Here is a 16,385-nt window from a genome sequence, read left to right as displayed (position 1 = left end):
TATTATTAATATTTTATTTTTTCTATATCCCCCATATTATTAATATTTTATTTTTTCTCTATCCCCCATATTATTAATATTTTATTTTTTCTATAATCCCCCTTATCTTCCTTATTTGAATTTGAATGCCATCATTAATTAACTCATTCCTAATTCTAATTGGCTAGTAATTTTGATAGGTTTATTCCATGAGCTTAGAGTAAGAACTCTATTGATGTTGATGCCTGTGTTTTTTTTTTAGCTTTTTCGTGTTGTATAATATATTTTTTTAAATCAACCTAAGTTTGGAATGCTCCCGTTACCGGTCTGTTTTTGAGTCTAGATGATCCTAAAAAGTAAGTCTCATTTATTTTGTCATCCGCATACAATATATTGATATTCAGATTTCTGACTGTAATCGAGGCTATATGTAATGCAATAAAAATCAGAACTGACTGCTGGAATTCGTATTATAAATGTTCTATTTGCTGCTTGAATTCCATATTCTCTTTTTTGTATAACTATTAACTCCAACTTCAGCCTTTTATTTTCATCTATAGAATCTTTAATCTTATTTTTTATTCATTTTTGTGGCGAGGATGGAAATTTTAAATTTAATTTTCGATTGGACAGATCCCAAATTTCGTTGAGAAGACATATTATGAGGCACCACCCATATGTGAATCAACTTTCATAGATCACTTTGGCTCTTCTTCTCTGTGTTCTGTAGATTTACTTATATTACACGTGTAGTGAAAAACTAATAAATTGGTTTAATTTCATCATCAGTCAATTATAAGTTCAGTCTGCTAAAGTATTTTATGTATAATAATTATTTGTTTTATAAAATTTGGCAATAAATTTAAGTATGCCTTAGAGAATGAAAATTATTGTTCAAATAAATGCTTAGTTGAAAGCTAGTTTTTTTTTTTATATCTAACGTAATTTACACACTAATTTTCTCCTTTAATTGTATAATTTTATTTTTCTTACTTTCCTTGATTAGTAATAAGGCATACGATGTATTTACAACTTCCACATTAGTAAAAAATAATTCCTTTGTAAGTAGGAAATAAGAAAGAACCTCTTTTAAACTTGTGAGATGGTAGGAGAAATTTCTAACAAAAGAAGCAGTGAGGCGGTCGACGAAGACGTACAACGCTTAAAGGAGTGGTTGGAGAAGCAACCCCATCTCCCGCAAGATGTTGGTAAGTCCTTCATTGGTAACATTATGCTAGCAATATTAAGAACTTGTCAATGAATATAGCTAAACAAATAATTTAACTTGGATTGATAAATAGATATCTTAAATTAATTTTCCTTTTTTCGCCTATTCAAAACTTTGTTTTTATCCTATATTTATTTAAATTATTTTTCGTTTTATCTTTTAATAATTTATACATATATTGCGAATTTAATTTTTAACACTTATATTATACAATTAATGTTAATTTAGAATTTTTTAGGTTTCTAAAAAATTTGATAGGGTTCAACAATAATTTAGATAGCTAAAAGATTTTTTCTAATAGGGTCTGATATTTTTTCAATGCTTTTGGAACGAGTAAAAGAAATCTCACCTTTGACCCAATAAAACTATTTTCGGCTTTGGTGTATATGAACCTTCATTGCGGATTCGGATCTGATTCATAAGTACGCCTCTATGAATAAAAATTGTAGTTTTAATAAATGTTTATTAAAAAACTAGTTCTTTGGCTAATCAGTTAAATTAGGTAGAAAGAACATTTTTACAGAAAACTATTGCTTCATAATTATAATATTTTTAAGTGGAGTCTTTCGGACAAAAATATTGACCATAATTTAACTGATTGTTACTTTTATTTACCGTTTGAATTCAGTTTGAACAAGTTTAGTTTTATCATTTTTTCACCCTCAAACGAAAAACTCATAATTTATTGTAATAAATTATTTTGAAAAAGAAATATAATGTTCACTAATATGCTTTATTTTTGGGAATTATAACTATTTTCATTATTATTTTTAAAATTGTTTATTTTGTCTGCACATTTTATCACATTTACAAGGAAATAGTGTTTGTTTTATATTTTTATTGTATGACAATGTGCATTTGAACTATCCATCAATATGCATATCGATTAGTGTATCTTATATTTACATGATTACTATTGTTTTCTATTTTAGAACACGAAATCCTGTTGGCTTTCGTGAACGGTACAAAAACCCTGGAAATAGCTAAACGTAAGCTGGATGCCTATTACTCAAATCGGAACAGGGGAGCAAAACTCTACGACGAGATTAGCAGAGATGTGAACGCCCAATTCAGGGAGAGATCTAAGGCTTTGTAAGTAAATACGGCAATCATTGTAACCAATGATTATGATTGTCATTCGAATGTTTTTAAATTTCAACAAAATCAGATGAGGTTCAACAATAATTTAGACATTTTTTTCTTAAACGGTCTGATATTTTTTCAATTTTTTTATATTATATTCCTATATATTTTTTTTTTTTTATCAAAGATACTTATTTGAATAAATACCAATCCAGAGATCACATGGAAGTGAATAATAAATAGTAAGAACTGTTATAAAACCACCTATGAACACCAGACAGACTGCAGTATCTAGTTGATAGTTCTACTACTTAGGATTCTGATATTTATAATCACAAATAAGTAATTTAATGATCACCCTTTAATGTTACCATAAGGTATTCAGTACGCCTTTGTACAAATACTGCCTGTAAGACCCAAGTTTAGTTCTGGTGTTTAATTTCACTTGTTTAACAAAGAAATATTTTTATTGAATAGATTATACTTATTGCTTTCAGACCGCGGCCACACAATTTTACTAATGTTACAAATTTGCCAGTCCTAGCAAATAAAAACGGAGTTTATACTGTTATATACAAAATATGTGCAAGAAGATTTTTATTTATTTATTATCTAATTAAAATTACAAATAGTTAAAATAAACAATGTAATATTTTCGAATTTTTTTAGAAGGTCATTGTTAAAAATATTCTCTTATAGCTTAGATGTAGGACAGGTCTCGAGGCAGGATTACTTTGTACTAAGTATTAATCCTGGAAGGATAATATATGATTAACTGACGCAATGTTTTGCGTATATGAACGATACTCTTTCCTGCGCTCGCACTAAGCAGGTCTTGGGAGGATTAATCAAGAAATTCAAAACCACAGTAATGCAACTTGAATTGAGTATAAATGAAGGAAAGGTTTATATCTGAAGTCTTTAAAAAATAATATAACAATGTATGAACCTGTACAAATACAGATAAAAACGGAATGCTGACAAAATACCAGAATAAAACAGAATACAAGTGTCTTTGAACATTTTTGGCATTAACAAGAACAATTAAGTCAAATGAACTAGAAAATAAATGACCATAAGAAAATAAATGACTATTTGTGGATAAGAAAAGCAAAACGTGATTAACAAAATAAGACAATGATAGTCAGTGTTAAATGACCCGTCCGTGTTAAATAATAGCCACCCTAAACGGCTAGGACACACAAAGGGATAGAGGAAGAGAGGTTACCGGGGAAACATCATTACAGGCGTCTAGAAAGGACATGCAACTATGTAAGACATTGTTGCGGTGGATCTACGACGTAAAAGAAGACCTCATCATATAAGAAGGTAGGGAAAAACGGATTTTGCTTGGCGTTTTTCCGAATAATTGTTTATGAGATGCAGGTCCATTATGGTGTTGGGTAAATGATCGATAATAATTAAGACAGTTCATAATCTGTTATATTTTTTTTATTCCACTCAATAATAGCAACATAAGGCATTGAGGTCTCAAACAATATAGTACAAGAGCCCAAGAGAAGAAAAAAGACAGTCCGTCATCTCACCCCAATTTTTGATTACTTTAATGAAAGCTATGTATATTTACTAGTCGAAATTCATGAGTCTGCCAAGTATAGGTAGGGGGAATAAAAAAATGGCGGCTGTTTCAAAGCAATAAAAAAAACTAATTTTTTATTCGGGGCTCGATATCTCAAAAAGTAAGAACAACTTAAGAAAACCTAAGAGAACCTCATTTAAAGAAGAGCAAATTTGCTAAAATGTGAGCCCCAATAGAGTTATTTACGTTAAATAGTTTTCGAGATATAGCTTTTTAAAAAGCAACATTTCATAAAAATGTTGTATGGGACGTACTGAAAGATCAGTAATTAGTGAATTTATTTTGAAAAATCTATATCTCAAAAACCATTTGACGTACAGATGTCTATAAACACTTCAATTAAAGCTAGTTTAATGAGATATAAAGTATTTTATGATGTTTATCTTCGTAGGAGTAATAGTTTACATGAAATTCGCTAAAATAAATTGATTTACGGTTGTTTGGATAAGTTTTCATTAGCCACATTTATATTCATATGTGAATATCATCAAAACTACTTCTCCTACGAAGATAAGTGTCATAAACTACTTTTTAGTAAGTTAAATTTCCTTTATTTTGAGTGTTGGCAGACATATGTGCGTCTTATGGATCTAGAAATATATGTTTTCAAAAATCCAATATTTTATAGGAACAACTATAAATTAACATTTTGTGAGTTTAATTTGTCAAATATCATCAAAACTACTACTCCTACAAAGATAAATATAATCAACTATTTTTCAGTAAATTTAACTAGCTTTAATTTGAGCGCAACATCAGTACATTCAATGGTTTCTGAAATAAAATTTTTCATAAATCAAATTTATTGTCCGAACAACTATATATCAATTTATATATATTAAATATCTTGAAACTACTATTCCTACGAAGGTAAAGGTCCTAACCTTATTTATAACCCATTAAACTAGCTTTAATTTGAGTGCTAATAGACATCTGTACGTCTCATAGTTCTTGAGATATAGATTTCTCAAAATAAATTAGCTCATTACTAATCTTTCAGAAGATTTTTAAGAAATTTTGCTTTTTAAAAGCTATATCTCGAGAACAATGGGGCGTAAATAGCTCTTTTAGGGCTAACATTTCAGAAAATTGACTCTTTAAATAATGTTCTCTTAGATTTTCTAGTGTTGTTGGTAGTTTTTAAGATATAGAGCTCTGAATGAAAAATTAAGGTTTTGAAACAGGCGCCATTTTTTATTCTCCCTACTTATACTTGGCAGACTTATTAATTTTGACTAGTAATTATACATAGTTTTCATTAAAGAAATCATAAATTGGGGTGAAATAACTGAATTTTTTTCTTCCCGGCTCTTGTACTAATAGGAAGTAACTATGTACGAAACATACAGAATCTAATGTAAAAAAATTAAAATAAATGTTAACGAAAACCGATATAAAGTGATAAATATTACATCTCACTTTGTCCGTTTGGAAGATCTGTCGATTTTCAGTGCTGAAACCTAAATTCGCTAATAATTGTCTGTCTATTTACCTCCAAGCAATGCCTGTAAGAAAACTTCGTCATGCGGTAAAGATCTTCAAGATATGTAGTAATTACTGAAAAAAAATAGAATGAGCATGACTGCGGTGTATCCACGACGTAGATCTCATAATAAATAGATGGAGAATAACGGCTTTTCCTTGACTTTTTTTTTCTGAGATCCAGGTTCGTTCAGCTGTTGAGTAAATAATTGAGACATATTGGAAAAAGATTGTTGGAAGATATGAAGAAGATTAGAGGAAGATTGTCCGGGTGGCGGTCAATCAAGGTTTCAAAATAGTAGCAAAAAACTATCAATCGTTAACCAACGTTTCTTCCCACTTTGCAGAGATTCGTCAGGGCTGATAAGAATGACGTTGAGTTTCCATCAGAACGTAATTCTTATCAGCCCTGCTGATATTTAACGTTGGTTAACAATTAATAGTTTTTTGCTACTATTTTTAAACCTTGATTGACACCACCCGGACTATCTTCCTCCAAAACAATTGAGACGTTCATAATCTGTTATTCTACTTAATGGTAGCAACATAAGCTATTGAGGTCTCAAACAATAGGTTTGAAAAGAAACTATGGACGGAATATACTCTTATACAAGTTCTGATCTAAAAAATAAAAATATACATTAACGCAAACCGATACAAAGAGATAAATATTAGATCCCACTTTTACCGTTTAGAAGATTAAATGATTTTCAGTCTGAGTTCGCAAAACAATGTCTGATTAGCTATTTTTTTAAAATATTTCAAAGAATCCTAGAGAGCTTTTATTTTGGAGTCTTTCTAAAACTATGATTCTTGCCCCATTTCTTGTGTTTCTGTTCTAATTAGATATTTATTTGTTGTTTAGAAGCCAGTTCTTCTTGACGAGCTCTACTCCTGAGGGTCACAGAGTTTTTTTCTTGACAATAAATGATTGCTTTGAGAAAGTGTTCGACCACCCTCACGAAATAACGCGAATGGTAATGATGATTGAACTGTTGTTGAAGAAGTGGCCTGACAACACCGGCGCCTACTTGGTCATAGACTGTGCAGGAGTACCTTCCTCTTTGTTCACCATGATCAGTCCTACCGCTCTAGCTGCTAGTCTGAATTGTTATCAGGTGAGAATTTTGAATAATTTTATTTACATATTATTTTAGCTTGATGGATTGTGTCCGCTTTGAGGGAAACTTTAGGTCCTCCAGCGCCTACTGGATCTAAACAGCCATAATCCGTGAATCTGTACCGATTTTTTACTGTCCTTGAACCTCAGTGAGTCAATGGAAAGGGCACTGCCGAATGGACCTTAAAGGAATTGGTTATAATGCCGTATGCAGTCTGAATAGAAAATGTGAGGTTTTTCTGCAAGTAATGTCAGTAAGAAAACTTCGTCGTGTGGTAAAGGTCTTTATGATATGTAGTAATTACTGGAAAAAAGTATTAGTATATGTATACAGATATAGTATAGGAATTGTGTACATGTTTTGCGTAAGTGATTTACATTTTTATACTTAGTTTGGAAGTATAGAAGCATATAGAATTATGCTTTAATTAATATAGAATATGTAAGCAATATATAAATGTTAATGTGAATGCAAACAAGAGAATGTTTAGGAAAATTAGGGCATTATTCTAATTTTGTATTGCGAGCAGGGTGTAATTATTATATAGCATCATTATTAAATGTTTCGATGTAGCAAATAAAAATAATCTTTAAAATCTGTATCGCTACAATGAAGGGTTAAGGGTGCAGTACTTTGTAAGAAAGTACTGTTACTAGAGCAGCAGTTGTGCAAGGAGGTGGTTTGAAATAAAAATAGAAATATTTAAAATTTATGTTATAATTTCAGTTTTTTATATAATCACAATTGTTAGGGGTGATTCCCTTTTTAATGGATAATTATATGAATTACGATGCAATTAGAAAGGGGTATAACTAAATAAAATATTTCAGTCCATTTGAAAATGCTTTAAGGATTTATGGGATTTTAAATTTAGTTTTTAAATCTTCTATCGGTCACTATACCGTTTAAAGGAACCCCAATAGTTGCCCAAGTCGTGGCAGTGATATAAATAATTTCAAACGCACAGAAGATTAAAATGCCACATATATGATTAAAGTGAAGGCTGCTCGGTAAATTGAACATCACAATGTTATTCTTTAATAACAACCTATACATAGATGGTGATAATAAAGAAAATATTCTGAACTTATTCAAGAGTTTAAAAAAGGCTTAAGATGAAAAACATAAACCACTAAGTATTATAGATTAATTTAAATAATACAATTCCTATATATACATACAATTATTTGTTTAAACACATTACATATGTATTTACCTATGTTTATATAATAATAAGTTTTCTTTCTAATTAACTATTTCAATCAGGGGAAAATTAAATTTAATGTATCAAAAACTACAAACATTTAATGTTTTAATTGAAAGTTAATGAAACAATGTGCTATTTGGAAAGCAGTATTTAATGCATCCTTAGCACTTCGATTGCGCGAATTATCGAACTACAAAACTAAATAGAACGTTGATAAGAGCTTGTAAAGAAGTAGGACTCGAAATGAATAGTGTCACAATTTCGGTGATATAGATATAGGAGGAAATATATTTAAATAGGTAAGAGGTTAAGAGGTTAAGGGTAAAGATAAGGTAGGTATAAGGTAGGATAAGGTAGGTAAAGAGGTTAAGTATTTAGGGTCGCTGTTACTTAGAAATAACGAGACTGATGAGAAAATAAAGGAGAGTCCTGAAATGCTTATTATTTTTCAATTTTATTAGCTCTGAGATTATTCATTGTTTTATTTATTTATTTTAGTATGTGGAACTTTCGATTTGTGTGTTTTAACTTATTTATTTATTAAATTATTTTATTATAATCATTATTTTTTAAAATTATTTATCCATTCAAGTATTTCTTTTAACCAACTTTTTATTATATTTTCCTTTAAATCTATCTATTAGTTTTATTTTGGTAAAATGTATTTATTTGTTAAATTGATCTATTGCTGTGACCATTATTTCTCTGGTTTGATCTCACATTGCTGTCTAATAGTGAATTTGTTTAACGGGTCACTGGAGAGGATCTGAGAGGGTGAATTAAGGAGAGTGACTTTGTCGATCAAATGAAATAAAAATTGTGAAATGGAAGGGACAAGAAAGGCAAAGAAAAAAAGAATGAATTGAAATATTAAATACAAATATTTCAATTCATTCTTTTTTTCTTCGTGTGTTGACTAGAATTGATTGTAAAAAGAACCTGTGGGAAAAAAAAAAAAGTTTTCTTTATTTTTTATTATGTCATGTAATTTATATATGTCTGATCACGGATCGATAGTATGCTGTGTAATGTAGCAACCTAATCTATTTGGGCAGGATGGGTGAATAAAGCATTTCTCTCTCTCTCTCTTAAAAGGCGCGAGTCTGCCCAGAAAAAGAAAGTAAGAATTTAGAAAACTATTTTACTTCCTGCTGTTCTTTACGGGCGCATTACGTGGCCTCTTACATAAAAGGAAAAACAGCGCCTTAAGGTTTTCGAAAATAACTTATTATGATGAATATCACTATAATGCAATGAAGTAATAATCAACACAATTATATTAATCCACACGAAACTTTTAAAGGTATAAAATCTAATAGACATGTATATGGATCGGAAGAATGGAAATTGAGCTTTAAAACAGTTGTTATGTTGAATTTAGATAAAATTAGGAGACATATTTTTTGGGGGCACAGGACATTGGCAGAAAATTGATATCCTCTGAAAATCAAAAAATTATAATCTAATATAATATATCAATATATATGGAAATTTGTATTTTATATTACGAAGTAGGGTTTCAAAAAGACGATTAAAACGGATCTGACTCGATGTTTCCGAAAAAAATTTTTTTTTGTTTACTGGAAGCGATTTTTGTAATTTCTTATACTTATACTTAATCTCATTTGATACGATTAACAATCAATGTTACTTATTCTACAAAAAAATAGTTAATTTAAATTAATAGAAGGATGAGAAAAAAAATTTAATTTAATTAAATGTTATTTGTAATACGTTTCGAACTAATAAGTCAAAACTAAAATTATGGGATTGGATTTGTATTGGTGTCACTAGACAGACGCATGTAGGCAGACCTTATTGGTAACATCATAGACCTCCCTGAAATCATTGGGATTGTCCAACCTTTATTACTAATAATTATTCGATTTTTTAATTATCAATCATAAGATTTTTTCATTCTTTTTGAGGTTTTTTTTAATCATATGCATAGTTTAGATACAAATTTAATAACGACGTGTTAATAGTTTACCGCAGATTAATTTCAGGGAAAGATGGTCGGGGATGCTTTCTGAAAAAATAATCAAAACCTATTTATAAGTAAGTGCCGAAGTTTCGGCCTGAATTTCAAACCCTCATCAGGGCTAATCATCTGTATCAATTTTATAATAATATTAAAAATTGATGTTGTAATTATTATTTTATTTTTCAGGAAGGTTACCCAATCAAATTGAAGGCAAGCATTGCTATCAACGCTCCTCCTTTCGTTGAATTTGTAGTTAACAACTTGTTCAAGCCATTGATGAAAGCCAAGTTATTTAAAAGGGTAACTATGGTTGTCTGTACAAATTAAATTAATTTAGTATTTTTAAGTATCTTGGAAAAAATATTTAGAAATTTGAAGATATAAACTAAAGAGTATAAATTTATGTAGCTACTCAAAGATGTGCAACGCCAGGATTTGAACTTTGGAACCAAATTAGTAATTGTGGACCGATTAGTTCCTGTGATACTACTCAAACTTTCCAAAGTTTGACTAATATTCCATACTTATTTTTAGCAGTTTGTCACGTTTGCTATTTACAATCGACTTTATAATTTAAATCATCTCTCTCAAACAGGATAGTGAAGTAAACATTTAGCAAATGTTACATTGAGAGATGATCGGGTAGATTGTGGATCGGTATTCATTTGCTGTTCATAGCCAAAATATTTAAATTGATTTTCCTTTGAGCAGTAGACAAATTTATAAAACATCTCCCTTCGCCTAAGCTTCTAATTCCATTCCCTGTCTAGCTAAACGCTCCAGCTAACGGAATAAGCTTTATTATACCATTCCAGCCCGTCAGTCTAAAAAAATAAAAATAAAACTGTAATTATTAAAGAAACGGTTTTCTGTGATATCAACTCTTGCCAGAATTTTGGCAAAAAATATATATTTCCCAAAGCGTAGAAAATGGAGAACCCCAGACCTCCTCTACTTCATAAACTAAACAACTGTCGACCATGATCTCTTCCCTGTCTAAGTGGATGTGATTCGATGTTTTGCTTTTTTTTGTATGGAAAAACTCAAGTTGCTGACAAAAATGGAATATTATTTAGACCTTAGGTCTGTTGTGTTTTTTTTTTCTATCGATTATTTTTTATAGTTTATTTATCGGTTATTCTACCCTATTATAAGCATGGTTAGGTGTCAAGTTTTCATTTCGTGAGACCGCGACAGAAATAAAAGTTGATCCTCCACGCCGGACAGACGCCGCTACAGTCTTGAGGCAGCCAAAGTTGACGTTTTAACTCGCTCGGCAAGGTATGGATGCCCCTTTAACGATACAATTTTTTTTACCCCTTTCCTGGTAATCTTTATCATATGAGGAGGGGGAGGGGGTTATCTAGAGGGAACCGAATTATTCTTCTTACCATGTTAATTTTGTGAGACCGCCACAGAAATAAAAAAAGTCGACGCTCCAGGCCGGATTCGTACTGGCGCCGCCGCAGTTTAAGTCTTGTGAAATTCTTGAATGGAAAGTGATATAAATAAATAAAAGAAATAAGTAAGGAACGAAACCTAAATCAATGCCCATACCTCACGCAAATAATTCAGTGGTGCGAGAAGTTGGATACAACAATGCCTCTTTCTTGATCATCCATTCCAAGTTTTTCAAGTATATCATTTTTCAAATTTCAAAAAATAGAAGGTACAAGAAAAGAACAGTATTTTTATGAAGCACAAACAGAAAAACAATCCAAGTTTTAAACGAACATTTGCATATTTATTGCAGGATAATTGTGACAATAATAATAAAATTGTGTTTTCAAAGATATTGCTCAATTAATTCATTTTAAGATTTTTTTAAATTTCCTATACTCGTTTGTGGCAGTTCATGGAGAAATACGTTTTCCGCGATGAGAACAAAACATTTGACCCACCTAATTATGCTTATATATTAATCACTATGAATTATTAAAGTAATTTATATTGATTTTTTTCTTCTTAGGTAAAAGTCGTTAATGAAGGGGTGACGTTCCTGAAGCAGTTCATGCCATTAGAAATATTGCCGTCCAATTATGGAGGAAAGGACAAGTCTGTCGCCGAACTAAATGGTAACTGAGCATTATTATATATTTGACAGTATACTATATTCTTTCCTTTACATTCATCAATATATTACTTGTAGTTCTAGAGTATCTTCGTTAATTGTAATCTATACTTCTGGAATATAATAACTTATGTATTTCTTGTCAATTTCATGAATGAAACTAGTCTAGGTTTTTCGGTTCTTTTTGCGAACCCGTTACAGATGTTATAGTAGTGAATAGGGATATACTCATCCATAAATAAATTCTACAGGATAACGTTATTTTATGTGTTCAGAGTCATAGATCAAAATATGTTGGAAAAAATATTTTAAATAATTTATTTTTCCGAATTTGGCACTCTCATTACAAACATAGATCTCTTTTTAGCGCACCAATCCTATCTGCTACACAATCTTTCTCCTTGCAGAAGCAGACAGCCTTTCTTACTTGCTGGAAGATAGTCTCCAGTTCCATTGTTAAGTACATATCTTTCTTGAAATATAACCAAGACCGGTATCATATAGTTTTCTTGAAGAGGATAATAAATCCTATCTACATAAATTGATAAATTAATTTTAGTACTTAGATGTATATGTATTTGTTCACTAGTAATTCAGTGTTCTTTGTCTCTTGAGAAAATACCAAAGTCCATCCCATTAACAAAACTTCTAACTCCACATTTCTTAACAAAGACATACCTTCCTATTTCCTCTCCGTACTACTCGCAAAAAAATCATTTAAAAACAATTACTCTATCATTTCCAACCCAGTTGCCGCCAATCCGCACTCACCAAAATCACGGCCTAAGCACATCCGCTGTAGGCCACGAATGGTAACAATGCTTATATTTTTTGACTTCTTTAAAGCGTTTGATTATCTGAACCATTACATCCTCTTAGTTTCACTAGCATTATTCTCATTGATAGCTCTCATATTCGCTAGTTTTAATATTTTCAACCCAATCCAACTCAACCAATTGCCATTCATAAGCAACCCTTATCTTTCTTCCTTACAATTTTCTCAGCAATGACCAAGGGAGAGAGTATTTTTCCTGTCTAGCTCCGTTTCTATACAAATCACCTTACTAATTCGTGTAGGTACACTTTCGATTGTATAAAAGAACAGACTAATTACGAAATGATGTTTAATTTATGAAGATTTGTTTTTAGTATCCCGAAACTTTCTCGATTTCCCCTTCACAGGCGTGAGTTAGTTTGCCACATTTTGGACTTAATCTTTGCGTTTTACTGAGTCAGAAATAAATGAAATTTATACTTCAACTTTCATATATTATAATGAATAGAAGAAATCTACAGTTTACACAGAGAAAATAGATTTTTTAAAATTTTGTTCGGTTATTGTTATTGTAAAGGAACATAGTTCCAGAGGTTATTTTTCTATTGTTTAAGAAATAGGGAAGGTGAATCGGGAATTCTTCGTTGTTATGGTTTTTATATAGTGTGTTCACTGATTTATTAATACCTGGTTAATTTTTGTTCAGATTTCTTGCTGTTTTTTAAATTTTTATTATTCTGATCGGACTTAGTCCTAGAAACATTTCTTTTTCTATGGTAATTGAAAAGAGCTAGTGAATCCAGAATTCTTTTGGTGGAATTTTACTCTCAAGTGAATCGTCAGAAAGAATCATCATTTATTCATTATTCATTACTGACACTACACAAAGTCAGTCGGTTCTTTGTTCAGGACAGTATAAGAAGTAGGAGTGGGGGTTTTGACTCCCTACAGTTCTTCCACACAGTCGAGTAGAAATTTTCATCAGCCAACTGTCAGGGTGGTAGACCAAATAAATAACATAAAGAATTTTTTTAATGATTATGAATTGGAAGGATTATGTACTGGAGAAATTTGATGGTTTTATGGCGCCCTAAAGCTTAATTACGTGTGTCCAAATAGGTCTGTTGATCATGGTGTATATGCGTTTTTTCGCAGTAAAAGGGTTTGGGTATCAGATAATAAACCTTATAGAGAATGGACCGAGGATACTACCTTGAGAACAACCGGCAGACTGAGAAAGAGGGATTGGCAGGCTACCTTATAATTAACTTTATAAAGTTTAGAATGGAGCTAAAATATCAGGAAAAAAAACTAACAATGTTCATCAAACTTATTTCTTGATACCTTCTATACTTTTAATATGAAATATAGTTATTAGAAATTTTGATTGGAATTTGATTTATAGATGAGTGGTTAAATATAATGGAAGAAAACAGAGAATGGTTCATGAATTCTATGAAGCAAGCCTCAGATGAGAAGAAGCGCCCTCCCGACTCCGAGAGCACCTACGGGATTGACGGAACCTTCAGGAAACTGGCCGTTGATTAAGTCAAATGGACGAATGGAAATAGTTAAAACTGTGAGAGCGGTTGGTTATTTTTTTTTTTTAAATCTTTTCAAATCACACATTGTGTTAACATGTTCCTCGTGATTGGGGTGAAACACTAATGAGTCTAAAATAAAAGTTCTATTTAATACTCACATTGTAAAAATCACAAGTATATTATAGAGTAGAATATGTCAAAAAGAAACGTCAGTAATTTATTCATACGATATGATCAGTACGAGGTTACCATTATGAAAGTATGAGGTGTTAGTATTGTTCACATTGAGCAGGCAAAGAATGTTTTAGTCATTCATTGTCTCGGAAAAATATGAGGACAGATATATGATGAAATAAGGATACATATTATTATTTCAATTTATTACTTATTCAGTAACTAGGTATTTAGTTATATATATAAATTCTAGTAATAACATTACTAGTTACCAGTATTAAATACTTATTTAGTGTAGAAAATAATTATATTTATATAACAATGTTATTAGTACAGATTTACTGTAAAACCAAAAAAACAAAATAAAGATGTTTCCTTATAAATGGCCGAATGTTAAATTATGCTTCCTTTTTAATTTTCTTTTTTAATGCCTTGCTAATTCTTTATAGAGTGGGGTAGGTGTAAAGCAGTGACTTCCTGCCTCACGTTTCCGCTTAATGGAATTATATATGATAGATAATTTATTACAGACTGTTTCAGACAGAATCCGGTAACTGACAAAATTCAATATCTTATTTGAGATGTGCAAAGTGTTCCTTATCGAAGGGTATTCTCAGAACTGTGAGCGTTTAACACACCACGCATTAAGCACTAGAGTATAAATAGAAATGTATCATACCTCATAAAAAATAAATTGCTTACTATAATCTAACCAATAATAATAGCCCTCACAATAGTAATCAATCCTCCATTTTATAGAATGGGAATCCCTTATTATTTTTACATTATCTATCATAATAACTAATATTTGGTTGAGGACAATAATGGTAAGTTTATCATTAGAAAAGTTTTGTCGAGTAGAGTTGAACCGAAAAACGTTTCACATATAGGAAACCTGACCTTGCTAATAGCAACGAAAAAGTTTCTGCTACATCCTAGGCCTACTTTAAAAATAAAAATTCGGTTTTGTAAAATAATTTTGAGCCAGAATGTTCACAGAGACACATACCATTCAGCAGGACTTAATTATTTTGAGTTAATTCGACTCAAGTGACCTTAAAACGTGTCTTTCCATTTATATACGTCCGATCGAAACCTGACGAAAACATCGAACGTGTGAACATTATTGTGAGATCAGACTGTCATTTAACATCAAGAATTTTGAGTGAACCCGTAAATTTGAACAGATTTTCCGTTCATCAAATTTTGACTAATATTTACAGATAGGAAAGGTCTGTGCCAAAATGATGCCGAAAAACGTCACAATTCAATAGAAGGACATTCGAAAAACAAGTGCCTAAACCTTCTTGACAGAATCGGTTATGTGCAAGATTTATTTAGCCATGTGATCACAAGTGATGAATCATGGAATTTTGAATACGGTCCTGAGACCAAGAGGCAAAGAGAGGAGTGGCACACTGCGAACTCTCCTCGACCAAAGAAAGCTCGAATGAGCAAATCGAAAATCAAATCAAATCAATGCTGATTTCTTTTTTTTGACAGAAGGGTAATTGTCCATAAAGAATTTGTTTCTCAAAGACAAACTGTTAACCAAATTTTTTATTAAAACGTCCTTGAAAGCATCAGAAAAAGGGTTATTCCCGTGAGACCAAACATTGCCGACAAATGGATGCTCCATCATTAAAACGCCCCATATCACACTGCCCTCTCCATAACAGAATTTTTGACCTCAAAAGGCATTCCTGTGGGTCACAAGCCCTATACACCTGACCTCAGTCCCTGTGACTTTTTCCTAAACTGAAAATTCCTCAAAGGACGTCATTTCGGGACTTGTATATCGCTGCTACCTACTGTAGGAATAATGTCTCCATCGATGTGTAGCTTCCTAAGGGAGTTACTTTGAAAGGGATAACATTGATCTTAAAAAAAAATAAAAACTTTGGTAAATAAAAAATCAGTCTCATTAATATTCTGTCACACCTCGCAAATAACCTATATATAGATACTTTTATATTTTCAGTATTTTTCGTGTTGAAATAGTCAAGTTATATTTATATATTTTTTTATATTTCCCCTATGTATATTTGTTTACCATTTTGACAGTTTGTATTGTACATCACACCTGATTTATCCAATTTATCTATTTTAATGGATATAAATCATTACGCGCATTGAT

The 16,385-nt window shown here is 31.0% G+C and overlaps 1 protein-coding gene across 2 annotated transcripts in view; it reads left to right on the top strand.

Moving 5' to 3' along the window:
* LOC106685522 (retinol-binding protein pinta) overlaps positions 1 to 14,631 on the top strand; it is an 18,862-nt gene extending 4,231 nt beyond the window's left edge. The window contains exons 2-7 of one of the 2 annotated variants that reach the window (XM_014428246.3): positions 1,046 to 1,187; positions 2,140 to 2,299; positions 6,238 to 6,490; positions 9,871 to 9,984; positions 11,654 to 11,759; positions 13,936 to 14,631. In XM_014428246.3, coding sequence (XP_014283732.1) covers positions 1,082 to 1,187; positions 2,140 to 2,299; positions 6,238 to 6,490; positions 9,871 to 9,984; positions 11,654 to 11,759; positions 13,936 to 14,078 — 882 coding nt within the window. In that variant the 5' untranslated portion in view covers positions 1,046 to 1,081 and the 3' untranslated portion in view covers positions 14,079 to 14,631. The remainder of the gene's footprint in view (positions 1 to 1,045; positions 1,188 to 2,139; positions 2,300 to 6,237; positions 6,491 to 9,870; positions 9,985 to 11,653; positions 11,760 to 13,935) is intronic. The other variant, XM_014428244.3, reaches the window with a different exon arrangement.
* Positions 14,632 to 16,385: the final 1,754 nt, after the last annotated feature.

The sequence above is a fragment of the Halyomorpha halys genome, unplaced genomic scaffold, assembly GCF_000696795.3.
Source record: "Halyomorpha halys isolate HHAL.00 unplaced genomic scaffold, Hhal_1.1 Scaffold708.1, whole genome shotgun sequence".
Classification (NCBI taxonomy): domain Eukaryota; kingdom Metazoa; phylum Arthropoda; class Insecta; order Hemiptera; family Pentatomidae; genus Halyomorpha; species Halyomorpha halys.
This window is presented reverse-complemented; position numbering and strand designations above follow the sequence as displayed.